This window comes from Stegastes partitus, unplaced genomic scaffold, assembly GCF_000690725.1.
Source record: "Stegastes partitus isolate 25-593 unplaced genomic scaffold, Stegastes_partitus-1.0.2 Scaffold119, whole genome shotgun sequence".
Lineage (NCBI taxonomy): Eukaryota > Metazoa > Chordata > Actinopteri > Pomacentridae > Stegastes > Stegastes partitus.
In genome coordinates this window covers 837,365-852,717 of record NW_007577850.1, presented here as the reverse complement: position 1 = coordinate 852,717, position 15,353 = coordinate 837,365, and the positions used below count along the sequence as shown (strand labels likewise).

The following is a 15,353-nucleotide window of genomic DNA, read 5'->3' as shown; positions in this document are numbered from 1 at the left end:
TATTTTTGTTTTTGTGGTGCAATGGTCACAGCTGCTGTAAGTGCTGTTTTTTTAGTTTTATATATTTTGTCTTGCCTATATTGCATGTAGACTTTTATGTTGATGGTTATGTTCGAGAGGAGAAGGCTGTTACTCGGCAGTGTAATTGAAAGAGTAAAAATTGATGTTTGTTCTCTCCAAGTTAACCAAAACTGAGATGCCGAAGTCGGTACTTTATTCTGAAAGAAGTTCTATGAGGGTGGTTCTTGCAGTCAGAACGTGCACCATGGTTGCAAAGTTCCTGCAGTGGGAAGCGCTGTAATTCTGGTTCCACGTGTCTCTGTTTCTGCTGCGTTTTAAACTGAGTGTATGTGTTTTTGTGCAGGTGTGTGAGCAGGCCGGTGACGACCTGGTGCCCTGCGAAGGTCAGTGTTTAGGGATGTTTCACCTCCACTGTCTGGGTTCGTCCCTCAAACTCGACGACAAGCTGCAGTGCCAGGCGTGCAGCACAGGTGAGGACGCCGCGCCTCGTCCACGGAAACCGACCTCGAGAGAGTTTTCAACAGTAACATAAGTAGCGCGTTCCTCCCTTTTTGTCTTCTCAGGAGTTCACGCGTGCTTCAACTGCAAGCAGTCGGATGGTAAAGTCCGCCGCTGTCACGTCCCGCACTGCGGCAAGTTTTACCACGAGGCCTGCGTCCGCCTGAACCCCCTGACGGTGTTCGACAACAGGGGCTTCCGCTGCCCGCTCCACGCCTGCCTCAGCTGCCACTACGGCTGCCGCACCAAGCAAAGGTCGACCAAGGGTGAGTCAGCTTAAGCTTCTTCTGATTTAGTTATCATCAGTTTGTACATTCACACACGATGCTTTTTTAAGCTGAGCAGGTTGAAAGTTTGTGATTTTACAGCTGTAAAGGCAACAAATCGTCATTCTTATCAACCAGGAAGGCATAATGACATTTTGAGTTTCAGAAAAGTTAGATGAGATGATGATTAATGGACAGAAATATTTTACACGTGAAAAAACATCTGTATCAATAAAGGTGTGGAAAGTACAGTGAAAAACTACATGTAGGATTCAGAATTTATCTGCAGAAATGTTTCTGCAACAGGAATTGTCTTGTTTGGACCTGAAGACAAAAGCAAATTATAGTTTAATGTAAAAAATATCAGAAGTCTGACGTCTTTGTGACTAAAAGTAGTTTCAGCTATTAAATGATGGTTTCATTATTTTGGGTTGCTGAGTTTCTGTTCACCAGTAGAGCTGCAACAAATCCATCAATTCATTGTCAACTACTGAATTAATATCTATTTTCATGACTGAATAGGTGGTTTGAGTCGGGTTTTTTTTTAGAATAATTAAAGTCATAATTCTCTGATTCCTGCTTCTTCAATGTGAATGTTTTCTGGTTTCTTTATTCTTCTGTGACAGTAAATTTAAAATCTTTGACTTTTGGGCAACATATGTGATTTTATTTTATGTTGGGCTTTGGGAAGCACTGACATTTTTCAACGTTTTCTACGACTCGATAGACCAAAAAGCTTATCAGTTAATCAAGTAAATAATCAACAGTGAAGATCTGTATGTGCTGCAGAGCTGTTCATCAGTATATTAAGTGTAATCTGGTGTCCAATCCTCTCTCTCTCTGCGCTGTAGGGAGGTTGATGCGTTGCCTGCGCTGCCCGGTAGCGTATCACGTCGGCGACCAGTGCGTGGCCGCGGGGAGCGAGATGATCACCAACACCGCCATCATCTGCACCAACCACTTCAACGCCAAGAAGGGCTACAGCCACCACAGTCACGTCAACGTCAGCTGGTGCTTCGTCTGCTCTAAAGGTTCGTCACCTCTCCTGTTGTCGGCGGGGGAGGGCAGCTACTGGTGTTGATGGCTTTTGTTTTGAGGCACTTTTGTGCAGCTGAGATTAATGTCAGATGACGACAGTTGTGATTCTGTATAATTTTCAAGTGAATTCTGAGGCGAATTTTTTAAATATCTCAAAAATATTTAAAGAAAAATTGTGAATTAGACTTGTTTCCATTAACTGCTTTTGATAAGGTCGTGATAAACGCTACGTAACAACAGTAGACGAAGCTGGGGGGGAAAAAAACTGTTGTTGCAAAATATACTTGAAAGAAATAAACGAAACTTTGTCCATCTGTGAGACAAAATCAGGCAAGTTGTGTTTGTTCAACTGGTATTGGTCGTGTTTCATGCTGTCCAGAGACGAAGACCAAAGAAACAGCCGATCAGTCGTGTGAATTAAATGTTTTTAGCGTCAAAACTTATTTAGAAAAGGTGTTTTCATCTCCCTTGAAGCGCAATTAGTCTTTCAAGAAAGTGAAAAATCACCTCAAGCGAGCATAAAAAGGCATTTCTACAGAAAAGGCAGTTATTTAACTAAATGTCCTTTTTGCTTCAAACTTTTTCTAATGCGATGCTTCTGAATATTGAACTAGACCTCCTCTGATTTTAAAGAAGAACCACTGTGCTATACATTTTTCCCTCTTTTATTCAGCAGAGGTGTTAAGCTGCCCAGATTGTGCCTCACACTGGCTATCGATCGGTTTATTTCGCAGATAACTGCATCAACAGTAGCTGCACTTATTAACATCATGGCAATATGCAGAGTCGGCGTTTAAAACTCTGCAGGAGTCTCTGCTTTAATGCACAGCAACAGCAGCTCTGCAGAAAGAGAGTTATGTGACGTTAAAAGGTTGTAGATTTTCCTAGTGTTGCCCCGGAGCAACAGAGTGTAGCATGAAAACCATTGCCCTAATCTCTCTGAAGGGCAGTTAGAAAACCGTTTTGGCACGACCGACCGCTCTAAATCTTGACTGCGGAGCCGTTAATCTCGCATGCTGCTAGAAAATCAGAAGAACGGCTCCTGGGAGGCGATTTTCAGTCGAAGTCGCTGCCAGTTTTGTGTGCTCGAGATGATGCAGAAACACAGAAGGAGAGCTCGTCTTTTCTAGCCGTCTGGTTGCTTTTATGTTTGGGAGTTTTAGCCACCAAAGCGAAGCCCTGCAGAAATCCGCCAGCCTTGTTCCTTGTTGTCTCACAAAGGACGCAACAGCATGTGTTTGAGTCGATTAACAAACACCTATGCGGCAGCTTGTTTTCCTTTTCTTTTTGGCTTTTAGTCAGACTAAGCTTGTTTTTATCACCCCTGTGCAGAAGGATGCTCTATAAAAACGGAGCTGACTCATAAGTGAACATCGAAATTACTCCGCGTCCTCTCAGGTTTAATTCGGTTTATGTTTTCGTGCTGCAGGAGGCCAGCTGCTGTGCTGCGAGTCTTGCCCCGCGGCTTTCCACCCTGACTGCCTGAACATCGCCATGCCCGACGGGAGCTGGTTCTGCAACGACTGCCGAGCCGGGAAGAAGCCCAAGTACAGGGACATCATCTGGGTCAAACTGGGAACATACAGGTGAGAAGAACAGACGCTGCTGCTTCTTTTTGCTTTTAAACTGAACAAGTGACTTATTCTTGCTCCTGGCTTTTTATATTCTTCTTAGATGGTGGCCGGCAGAAATCCACCACCCAAGAAGCATTCCCACCAACATCCAGCACCTTAAGCACGAGATCGGAGAGTTCCCGGTGTTCTTCTTCGGCTCCAAGGATTACTTCTGGACCCACCAGGGCCGAGTGTTTCCCTACATGGAGGGCGACAGGGGCAGCAAGCATCAGAGGACCGGCATCGGCAAAGTCTTCAAGAACGGTGAGGGGTCTCCGCCGCCGCTTTGCAATATTTTATTCATGTCTTAGTCAAATGATTGCTAATGAAAAGAACAAAAAACAGAAATAATTGCAGGAATCACTTCTGTCTTCTCTGATTCCTTTTTTACATTGACTTAATTGTAGATCAAGAATATCTAGTAAAAAATGCAGCTTCCTGTTTTAACCTTGTACAAAAGTCCATGAAAAGCCGCAATAAATGATGTGTTTTGTGTAAATATCAGCTCACCTGCTGCTCAGTATAAACCAGAAGGACTTTTATTTTGAAGGATCGCCTTTAACTAAGCGTTGAAATGAATATTTCCCCAGATTAAACTAAATGTACTGTGTTTTTATGCTGTTTTTTGTCCTCTCTGCAGCTCTGTTGGAGGCTGAAGCTCGATTCAAGGAGATGAAGTTGAAGCGAGAGGCCAAGGAAGCTCAAGAGAACAGCCGAAAACCGCCCCCGTATAAATTTATCAAGGTCTGAAAAGCCACTCTTTGCTTTTTATGTTTCAGATACAAACCTGCTGCATGAGAGGAGTTTGCTGCACATCAATAAATAAATGGAGGAGAGATATATAGCTTTTTTTTCCCTACTGCTCCCTCCTCTCAGGTCAACAAACCCTTCGGCAAGGTTCAGGTCTACACCGCCGACATCTCCGAGATCCCCAAGTGCAACTGCAAGCCGACCGACGAGAGGCCGTGCGGGTTCGAGTCCGAGTGCCTGAACCGCATGCTGCAGTACGAGTGCCACCCTCAGGTGTGTCCCAGCGGGGAGCGCTGCTGCAACCAGGACTTCACCAAACGCCTCTACCCGGAGACCCAGATCATCAAGACGCCGGGCAAAGGCTGGGGTCTGATCTCCCTGAGGGACATCAAGAAGGTGAGCAGAGGGTCGTCCTGCCATGAAACGCCGTCTCAGGTGTGAGACGTCAAAAGAAAACGCACATATTACACTTGATAATGGTCAGTATGTCTAAAAAAACCACCCAAGGCATTGACATAATTTATTCTTCAAGCAAATAAGCGAACAAACAGACCAACATACATCAACTTGTAAGTCTTCATTAGGGTCTGCAAGGCTCATTTTAGATTAATTAATGTTGGTGTCAGCCTGTAAACAACTACAATACAGAAAAGCCAAAGACTTGTTTTATTACAGGTCACTCTTCTCTGTAGTTTGTCCACCAGAGTTCTGATTCTTCCAGTAACGGTTTCATTTTTTCAAAATCTTTTAAAATGTCAAGACATTCGTTTGCAGTCGCTTAATTTATTTTTAAATGTTACAAACTCTCCTCTAAAAAAACCCTGCACTGGTTGGCTTTACTTGGAGTGCATGCTGAAGTATTTCTGGTGCTTTTGTAGCAGTAAACCATCTACCGAGAGTAGTTTATATACAATGCTGATAAATATTACAGGCAGGATTCTCACTTTGAAATGAAATGCTGTGATATAAGGCTGTAAAACATAAACATTGGAATGCAGATGTTGATATTTTCCAATTCATTTGATCGGTTGATGATAGATGCACACTTTTCCCGCCCATCAGTAAAGACTATTAAATCTTTCCTGACGCAGAATTAACATATTATCATACCAGCTGTTATCCTAATGATTCACTGGCAGCAGCAGAACTAAAATACTACTTTTAAACGCATACATTCACTTAGAAAAATAAGAACAGGCTTCAGATTTATTTATTTTTATGTGAGATTTTCAAACAAAGCTGTAAACCTTCAGCTGACATCGTTATCGGCCATCTGTTATGACCCGCTGATATAAGAATCTGCTTTCTTGGCCAGACATGTGAACACACACAAGAAGTTTGATCCGTTTTAAACAAGCAGCAGGAGGTTATAGAAGAAAATGATTGTTTATCTGCAATATACAGCTGTAGATATGTGCAAGAGAGCGTGTTTAAAGTGCCCATGTTTGTGGGAAAAGGCTGGTGTCCGCTCTGATCACAGCGTTTCTCAAACAGGGGGAGTTTGTGAACGAGTACATCGGGGAGCTGATCGACGAGGAGGAGTGCCGGGCGAGGATCAAGTACGCCCACGAGAACAACATCACCGACTTCTACATGCTCACCATCGACAAGGTCGGCGCCGGTCCTATGCTGTGTTGTGTCTGCTGTGCTTTGTGTTCCCGTGTGGGTTCTGTTGAGTGTCTCCGGGCAGCTCCGCAGTGTGTCGGGTTCTGTTTGCCCAGCAGCAGCAGCAGCCGTTTCCACTGGGAGCTACATGAACAGTATTGCATTGGGAATGTTGCGTGACAGACAACTGCAGCATTACAGTAGCCAATACGACATTTACAACCACAGATATTAAACAGATCTGCTGGTAATACGATACAAACCGCAGGAAGGAGGTGTTTGTTGTTGGTTTTTATTGCAAGAAATATAACAAAAGGTTCAGGTGGAGGAAACTAGAATTTCTTTCTGTTGTGTTTTTTAAGGACCGAATCATCGACGCCGGTCCGAAAGGAAACTACTCTCGCTTCATGAACCACAGCTGTCAGCCCAACTGTGAGACTCAGAAGTGGACGGTGAACGGCGACACTCGGGTCGGTCTGTTCGCCGTCTGTGACATCCCGTCAGGTGAGAGAAGGTTTTATTTTAGTCGTTTATGGGTTATTCCACCTCTAGTCATCATGGGGCCTTCTGCTCAGCCAATTCTCACTCGCTTGAAGCTGTGTTTTTTTTTTTTTACCATAATCTTTTAATATTTAAACTTGTATCTGTAAATTTTAGATTGATTTATCACGTACTTTTCAAGATAATTAATTTTAAAATGTAGCAAATTTGTAGAGAATTTCTGTTTGTCTGTTTAGATATTTATGAAGATATGTTTTTTGGAATTTTTGTCTTAATTTATCAAATACTTCATAATATAACATTTTCTTTAAAATTAACCATCGACCCACTTTCAACATTTTTTCTTCTGTATTGAAATTTGTGGCTGTTAAAGATTAAAGCCTGAAATTTTCAGGTATTTCTCGACATGTTGATGATTCAGAATCTGCAGTATTGGACAAGTATCTGTAGAAGTCTGTGATTATAGGTTTAAAAAAAAGCTGCCATAAAAAGTCCCGTCAAACTCACAATAGCAAAAAAAAAAGATAAAGCAGGAGTCCACTAGTAGCATTTACTGAACCACATTCAGCTGCATGTCACAATAATAAAAATAAAAGAAAAATAAAATACTATTTATTTTGAAATACTTCATCACAAAATAAAATAGGTCAAATTGTTATTGTTTAGCTTCCATAACCGATGAAGCAGGTTTGACAAGTTGTTCCACAAAAACACAAATATTGGTAGATGGTCTGAGCCAAGTCACGTCCTCGAGTTTCAAAATAATTCTCCCAATATCATTTAAAAAGTATATATTGGTGTATTTTAATTTTTTTTAACCTTTTATCTTTAATACTTCTTGAGACCTTAAAGTTCAAAAACTGTGCTGAAAGTGGGCAATTTAAAAAATAAAACAAAAAACATATCCTGGAAAGCATTTGATGTATCCTTCTAAAATTTGACAAATATCTTTTAAATTTTACAGCACAGAATGTGGATGTTTTAAAACACAAATCAGAGCTGGTCGAGTAGAAGTTACTCTAAAAATGTGATGATTTGGGATGGAACGCGCCTCATGGAGTTATTCTACCAAGTTGGACGATTTATTTATTTATTTTTAAATATTATATCTTTTATTTATTTTCCTGTTTTTGATGTTTCGGGTCTCAGGGACCGAGTTAACCTTCAACTACAACCTGGACTGCCTCGGCAACGAGAAGACTGTCTGCCGCTGCGGAGCTCCGAACTGCAGCGGTTTTCTGGGAGATCGACCGAAGGTGAGCTTCACAACCACAGCTGCAACTTCTTCATGTGATTTAGATTATTAACGCAATTCACAGCAAGTATCAGCTCAGAAACCTGAGTTTAACTGACTAACAGCTGCTGTTGAAGTTTGAGTGGTCACGGTGGTAGAACGAGCTCGCTGGAAAAACTACATCGGTTAAGTTTTAAGGTTTTCCACCTCCTCCGCAGAACTCCAACGGCCATGCAGCCGATCCAAAAGGAAAGAGGTTGAAGAGGAAATACAAGAAGAGGAAAACTGAGGGGAAGAAGAAGTCCGAGGACGAGTGTTTCCGCTGCAGAGACGGAGGGCAGCTGGTGCTCTGTGATAAGAAAACCTGCACCAAAGCTTATCACCTGTCCTGCCTGAACCTCACCAAGAGACCCTTCGGTGAGAAAACACCTGAGACGCTGCAGCTTTAGCTTTTTACTGCAGGATCACACCAGAGTTTGTTCAGATTATCAGCAAGGAACAGGACTGATAGCTCAAAGGTCGAACATGAAAAAAACTGCAGACTTTCATAATATTTAATCTCCACACACTAGATCTTCTACAGAGGACTTTCTGCAGGATTAGAGAACCGTTTGACTCCAAAACTGCCCGTAAATTGGTTGACTTGTGTACGTTTTACACATTTCAGCTTCATTTGAGATTATTTTTAAACACATACCGTAGTTTTTCCACTTGATTTGTTCTGGTTTCTGGGTTTATGTCGCTCTGGACTTGACTGCAGACTAGTTGAATTCTAATTGAGCTGAATAGATTAGCGGTAAATAAGTCAGTCGTTTGTGGTCTTCCAGTAAAAATCCCAAACATTTGCTGGTTCCAGATGCTCATATGTGAGGATTTATAATGTGGCTGTGGATTATTTCCTCAACTAATCGTTTGGCTGCTTGGTTTTAAAAACGTCAGAAAACGATGGAAAATGCCATTCAAAGCCCAAAACGACGTCCTCAAACGTCTTGTTTTGTCCAAAACTCAATTATGTTCAGTTTACTGTCATAGAGGAGAAAAGAAGCTGAGAAAATGCTCAAATTTTCAGTTTCAACTTGGGTTTTTTTTCCTTCAAAAATGGCTCAAACTGATTAATCAGTTCACAGAATGGTAACTAGTCGTTTATTCTATTTATAGTTGCAGTTCTGAATGACTGTAAGTAGTCAATGTGTGGATTGTTTTTACGGTTCAGCAATGCTTTTGAGTTTTCACTGTCTAAAAAAAGTAATAATGTTCAGTCTTTCACCAGAAAAGCAACAAAAAATCCCAAAACAATCAGTTTTTATTCACCTTCTGCTTCATCAGTTGTGCTCAGATTTATCTCTCCATCTTTTCCAGACACTGCTTTAAGTTTTTGTGTTGTTAAAAACGTAATCCTGATTTGTGTCTGGTGGATGTATTCCAGCCAGAGACTGGAGGGACTAATGTGTGCTTCCTGCTCACCCTGCTCTTGTGCCCCCTGCAGGCCGCTGGGACTGCCCCTGGCACCACTGTGACGTCTGCGGGAAGAACTCGGAGGCCTTCTGCCAGCTCTGCCCCAACTCCTTCTGCAAGGCCCACCAGGAGGGGGCGCTGCGTCCGTGGCCCGCCACCGGCCAGCTGTGCTGCATGGAGCACGACGAGCTGGAGGGAGCCGACGGCCCGGCGCAAGACGCCGCCGGCTCGGAGACCAACGCTGCCGCCGCCGTCGCTAACACCGGCCTCCCCGCTAAAGGCTCCAGGAAGGCGGACGGAGCCGAGGCCAAAACGAAGGGCTCCAAGAGGAAAGCAGCCGAGGCCTGAAGTGACCTTTCAGGGCGCCAACAGACCAAACCAAGACTCTCACATCCTTCTTCTTTTTTTTTTTTTTTTTTTTTACCCTCCCCTCCCTCCGTCGTGTTTCAGAATCACAGGAACCAAGGCACTGTACATCTTCGTCATCAGGGAACGCCGCTGATCTCTCACGTGCTCGGCCTTCAGCTAGCCGCTCGTTCTTTGTTATTATTATTATTATCATCGTTTTCAGGTTTTTATTTGTTGTTTTTCTGTTTGTCTGCACTGAGTCGAACCATCTGTGGTAAAGCACAAACGAGCAGGTCAGGACACCTACTTCAGCTACTGGATTCACTCTTCCACCAACCAAACTGCCTTGTTTTTGTTTGTTGTTGTTGTTGTTTGTGTCGTTTTATTAGAAAAACAAAAGAAACCCGACAAAATCCAGCCTGAAGTTAGACTGGCCGTCTGCTAACTTGAATCTCAGTCGCCCTCCCCTCCTTCACTCAACACGGATTACCTTGAACAGCAGAGTTTTATCGCTATATCTATATATGTGTATATCAAAGACCAAAATTATTATGACTGGAGTTGGTGTACGGCGTCAAACAGGTTGCCAAATGGATGGTTTTTATTTTTATATATATAGTATATATATGCCAGATTTCCTATCAAACGAGACACTATGGGTAGGCTTCAGTAGCCGTAGATCGTTTAACTGTAGATGCTATTTTACAACCTGTTATCTTGTTTTAGCTCAGCTTTTTTTTTTTTTCGTTTATTTTTTTCTCTCAAAGATGCTGCAAGTCACGTCCAGAGAACGAGGGGTTAAACCGCCGCTAAGAAACAAACACTACCGGGAGGTTTTCGACGCTCTCCGTTTGATGATTTAACAAAAAAAAATTTAAAAAATGAAGGAATGAGAGCGAGACTTGTGTTTCACAGCCGAGTCCTTTTGGTGCTTTTTTTTGTTTTTTTTAGTATTTGAAAATCTGAGGTACAAAGTTTGTTTTTTTTAGGTATAAATACTCCCGTGATGCTGTCTGGAACCTGAACGCTGGACTTTTTATCGACCCTCGGTGTTATTTTTTTAATCCTCAGGAGGCTTCAAAGTCCGATTATCGTCGGACGCTTTAACGCTGGCCGACACCTCGTAACTCAGTTTATCGTCTGTCGAGGGGATTGCGCGGCGCGGTGGGGATGTTAGGACTCACATCTCAGCTGTGAAACCCTGTTTTCTGTCCACACCGGCTCCCTACAACACGCTCATGCTTCAAAACTGACATTCAGGTCTTTATTATCACTGCAGAAAGCTCCACTACTCGCTAAAAGCCTCATTAAACCTAAACGGATGTAAGAGCTGAAAATGGTGACGTTAAGTGAAAGTCTTTGGCGTTAGGACCACTGAGAACATAATTAACAGCAGCCTGGATGTTTTTAGCCATCAGGGGAACAACTCAGGCTTTCAGAAATCCACATCGTTTTCACCTCAACCTCATTTCTATCATTTTTAAGTCAAAATCTTAAGTGAGTGCCGGTGCTGCTCGACTCCTAGCTGAATTTAAAGCGTCCAAAATAACGATTTTATTTCCCACGACGCCTTAAATCTGCTCATTATGTCGGCAAATCAGGATTTCTACGCCTTCTCTGATTAGTTTCTGTTGAATTTTTGAGCTCTAAACGAGTGAAAATCGTCTTATTTTACCAGAAAAGGCAAGAAAAATCCACTTTTATCCACCTCAACCACACTCGGTCATCATCATGCTGATTTAAAAAGTGCTTCGAGACGTTCTGAAGATTCAATCAGCTGTTCTGGGAGGTTTTCGTTGGTGCTCGTGTTTGACCTTTAATCTCCAAAAACATCCCCAGAAAAGGAAAAAAAACCCCACATTAGACTTGTACAGACGCAACAGGAGGCTGTTTTTGTTTTGTTTTTTAACGTACCTGCACTTTTTTTTTGTTCTTTTTTTTGTCCCACCTGTGAAAGTGCAGCGAGTGTCGTACGAGTGTCCTCCTCCTCCTCCTCCTCCTCCTCCTGCGTACCGACCGTCATCCTAACCCTGATTCTTGTGTTGAGTGAATGTAGTCCAGCCAGTCGTCGTTTTCTTTTCCTAAGCACTGTAATTCCCTGTAGAGCTGAGGCGTAACGTGGCGTTAGAGGGTTTCACTCTGTAACTACTGTCATAGCGAACCAGAGACTAATATGTACATAATGTATAAGTGGTCATAGTGATGCATCTATTGTAAATATCATACAATCTCTCCACGTTGTATGTTTTTTTTTGTTGTTTTTTTTTCCTCCCCTGATGCAGTGCTGAAACACTTTTGTGCAGGATCTCACGTCAGTTGAATCGTGCAATAAAAAAAAGTGGTCAAACGTTCATCCGCTGTATGTCTGTTTTGTCTCCAACGTGGCTTCAAGTTGGTCTGAAGCCCTGAAATTTGGGTTCAGATGTTATTTTGGTGACAAATCATTCACTTGTGTTGAAGTAAAGCTGAAATAACGCAGGACTCGTGATGATTGTGGGCTTTATTTCTTCATAGATATGGTTTAAAATTAAATCCAGCTGCACTGATTGAAGGTTTTTTGTTAAACGTGTGCAACCTGAAGTCATCTTTATTAATTCATCATGAGTCATGCATCAGTTAAACGTTATTTATAGAGTAACTATAAAGGGTTACCAGCATTATTTTCGCTCGTCGCTGCAAGGCTTTATCTTCTCATTTTGTTTTCAGTTCTATTTGTTAGTTATCCCGACGACCAGAGGTGAAAAATGCTTTCTTAAATTCAGAAATATTCAGTCTTTTCTGAGTCCTGTACAGCATGATTCAAATCCTAACTGCTGGTTGGAGCTAAAACTAAAGATTCATCTTTTATTCGCTCAATTATTCACTATATGGAGTTGGATGGAGTAACAATTGGCCAAGTTCATTGCTTCTTTTTTTTTTTTTTTAAAAAGAAGTTTTAGAAATTGATTTCTCTCAGTTTGATATAATATTTAATTTAACGATTTGCCTCCTTGAGAATTACACTTTAGAGTAAATTAGATGTAAAACACAATTTAAAGTGTCTTTTACTCACTAAACTGCAGGTTAAACTGTTTTTTTTGGCTGCTCCAGTTTTCTTATTTGCTTCTGTAAACGCAGAAGTAACTCATATACAGTAAAAAGAAATAAGCTTCTTTTTCTGTGAACTTCAGCTGGTTAAAACCTGGAACAGCTGCTAAAGTTGTTTAAAAAAAACCAAACATATATTTTCTGGGCTTTTGCCTTTATTTAGAGCAGTGGAGAGAGACAGGAAAGTGGAGAGAGACCTGCAGCAAAGGGTCATGAGCGGGAGTCGAACCCACGACTGCTGCATCAGGGATCTATAGCCTCTGATTATGGGTCACCCGCTCAGCCAGGTGAGCTACATGTTGACAAGGCTCAGCAGATAATTTACATTCAGACTTTAGTTTCTGTGTTTTGGCTGCAGCAGGTCCTGGATCAGTCTTTGATTGTTCTGCAGTTTGTACGACTTGTTTCTTCAATGTAGGCTTCATCCCTGTTCAGCTCAAGCCTCAGAAAGATGAATCAGCTTCTTTATCAGCAAATGTAAAAGTGTGACTTTAGCAGACGTTCCAGGTTTTAACCACACAGAATCAAACATTATTGTACTACATATGAGTTACTTCTACTTTGCAGATGGAAAAACAAAAAACCTATTCAGCCTGCAATTTTGTAAAAACAAGTACACAAAGAAAAACTGTGCCAAACCAAACCCAAGTCATTAAATCAAAAGGTATAACGAAATGACAAAAATCGATCTTAAAAAAACAAAACAGAAACAATGTAGATCTTTAGTTTTGGCTCCAGTTTTCTCCAACCAGCAGTTAAAATGATCATCATGCTGTAGAGGACTCTGAAAAAAATGAATATTTACGCTTTAAAAAGTCATTTTAAACACGTAGAAATACATTTTTCAGCTCCAGTCGTCAGGATAACTAACAAATATAACAAAAAGAGAAGATAAAGTTTTAAAGCAACATGCCAAAAATATTCATGGTAACTTTTTATAGTTACTGTATAAATCTCACCATGAATCAGGGCTTGAATTAATAAAAGGTGCATTTCAGGCAAAGTTTTAACTTAGAGCTCGATTTCAAATCTAAAATCCGTATCGATCCGGAGGTAAGGTACACAGGGTTGTCATGGAAACGGACACCTGCTTCAGCATCAAGGTGGGTCTGTTTGTAATTAAAGTTTGCTGAAAATTATCACTTAAATGATTCATAGTTGTGTCGTTGCATCACTTGAACTGTGAAGCATTTGCTCTTGTGTAAAATGAAAAACCNTTAAACATTTAACAGTTTTGGTTTGTTTGTTTTGATTTCTTTGAAACTGAAAGCATATGACTAAAGTAAAGCTGTTATATTCCTCCTGTTTTCGTATTGTTTTTCTGCTTTAGATGCTTGTTTTTACTAGAACATTCCTCTTCTGCAGGCTGTCACGTCTCATTTTATCTCCGCTGTGCTTCACTGTCAGGACGAAGCTACCAATGCGGTCGTCTCTTGGTCTCATCTGACCACAAAATGAGCTCCCAGGACTAATCAGGCTTCAGTTTGTGGGCTTAAGTCAAGTTTAATCTTGCAGTTTTGTGCCAAAGAGTCCGTAGAGGTCGATGTTATGAAATGTCCTGAGCTGTCACAGAAACTCTGATTGTACCAAGACTAGAAAAGCTGCTGTGAAGTCTCAGACTTTTCAGTTCCTCTTGTCCAGGTGGAGCCCTGATGCAGACAGACACCAGCTCGTTGAACATCCATTCAGGCTGATTGGAAACCACAGATGGACCCGTTTTCGCTTCAGTGGTCTCAGGTGTGCTCGCTTCTGTTGTGTGAAGTTTCAACATTAGTTCCTGAGAAACACCCAACATGAGAACTGTGACATGAGTCATTATTGAGATGAAACAGTTTGAACATACTCAACATTTAAGAGTTTGGTTTTTCACACTCACTCCTGTCGTATACTTCATCTGCAGTCGCTGTTTAGAAAATGTTAAAGTAACCTCCAGCCCTAAAATCACCAAAAAATAACATCACCATAAGACTAACACAACTCCGTTTGAGTGACCTCCTCTGTGTTACGATGGTGGAGGCAGAAACCTACAAACCTGGACACTAAATCTGTCGTCATGGCTTCACCGATACACCTGCAGGTAAGAAACTTTTTTTATATTTGAGTGTGTAAATTTGACTTTAAACCTCTTAGGACCTGGCATCCACACATGCATGGGCATCCCATTTTGGGTTGTATTACCACAGTAGATAATTTTTGTTATTATTTTATGAGTGGTATTTATTTTTAAAGATGTTTTGATTTTCCTGATGTTTTTTTTTTCCTCTTTGATATTTGATCAAAGTCTCACTAAAATCTAAAATACAAATGCAGCTTTTTATTTAAAGCTTAACTTATTTGATAAGTTTAAATAGCAAAGAGGAATAAAAGACGCAAATCAAACAAGAGCTCGCGTCTGAAGAGGTTAAAGTTTGATTGAAAACCTTAAATAGTTTGTGTGACTGAATACTTCAGGGTTTTTCCTCTGGACATGTTGCACAACCTGCAAACGTTTAATTAACGCCTTCAAGTTTGAAACTCATTTAAGACAGACTCAAGACCAGACAAGAGTTTCTGACTCATCATTTATGTAACTTATCATCTCCGTACATTTGTATTATGATGTGAGGTTGAAATGTGTAACTTGCATTTAAACTTTAACCCAAATCTGTCAAAGTGACGTCTTTATTACAGGATTTGATTAAAAATGTCCCACTAGTAGAAACATTTCACTTATTTTCTCATTTTATGGCCGAAAAGTTAGAGATCAGGATTGAAAACTACAATGTTTGATCAGTTATTGATTTTACATAATTTTTTTTACCCAATATTTGACCAAATGTATTCAGCACCTGCACAAATAGATACCAAAAATATCAGAGAATTGTAGCGTCTTTTAATAAAAGTGCAGAGAAAGCAATGAGAGAAATTAAACTTTTTCCAACTAAACTGCAGCTGATT

The 15,353-nt window shown here is 41.0% G+C and overlaps 1 protein-coding gene across 1 annotated transcript; it reads left to right on the top strand.

Annotated features, from left to right (window-relative positions):
• Positions 1-364: 364 nt before the first annotated feature.
• Positions 365-11,682, top strand: LOC103354764 (histone-lysine N-methyltransferase NSD2-like; the record flags this gene model as incomplete). Its single annotated transcript, XM_008278283.1, has 12 exons — positions 365-491; positions 585-785; positions 1,637-1,816; positions 3,253-3,409; positions 3,498-3,700; positions 4,077-4,180; positions 4,313-4,582; positions 5,681-5,797; positions 6,154-6,295; positions 7,442-7,548; positions 7,745-7,943; positions 9,013-11,682. Coding segments are annotated over 12 exons (2,124 nt in total), but the record flags the coding sequence as incomplete, so codon positions are not given.
• Between the last annotated feature and the right edge of the window lie 3,671 nt (positions 11,683-15,353).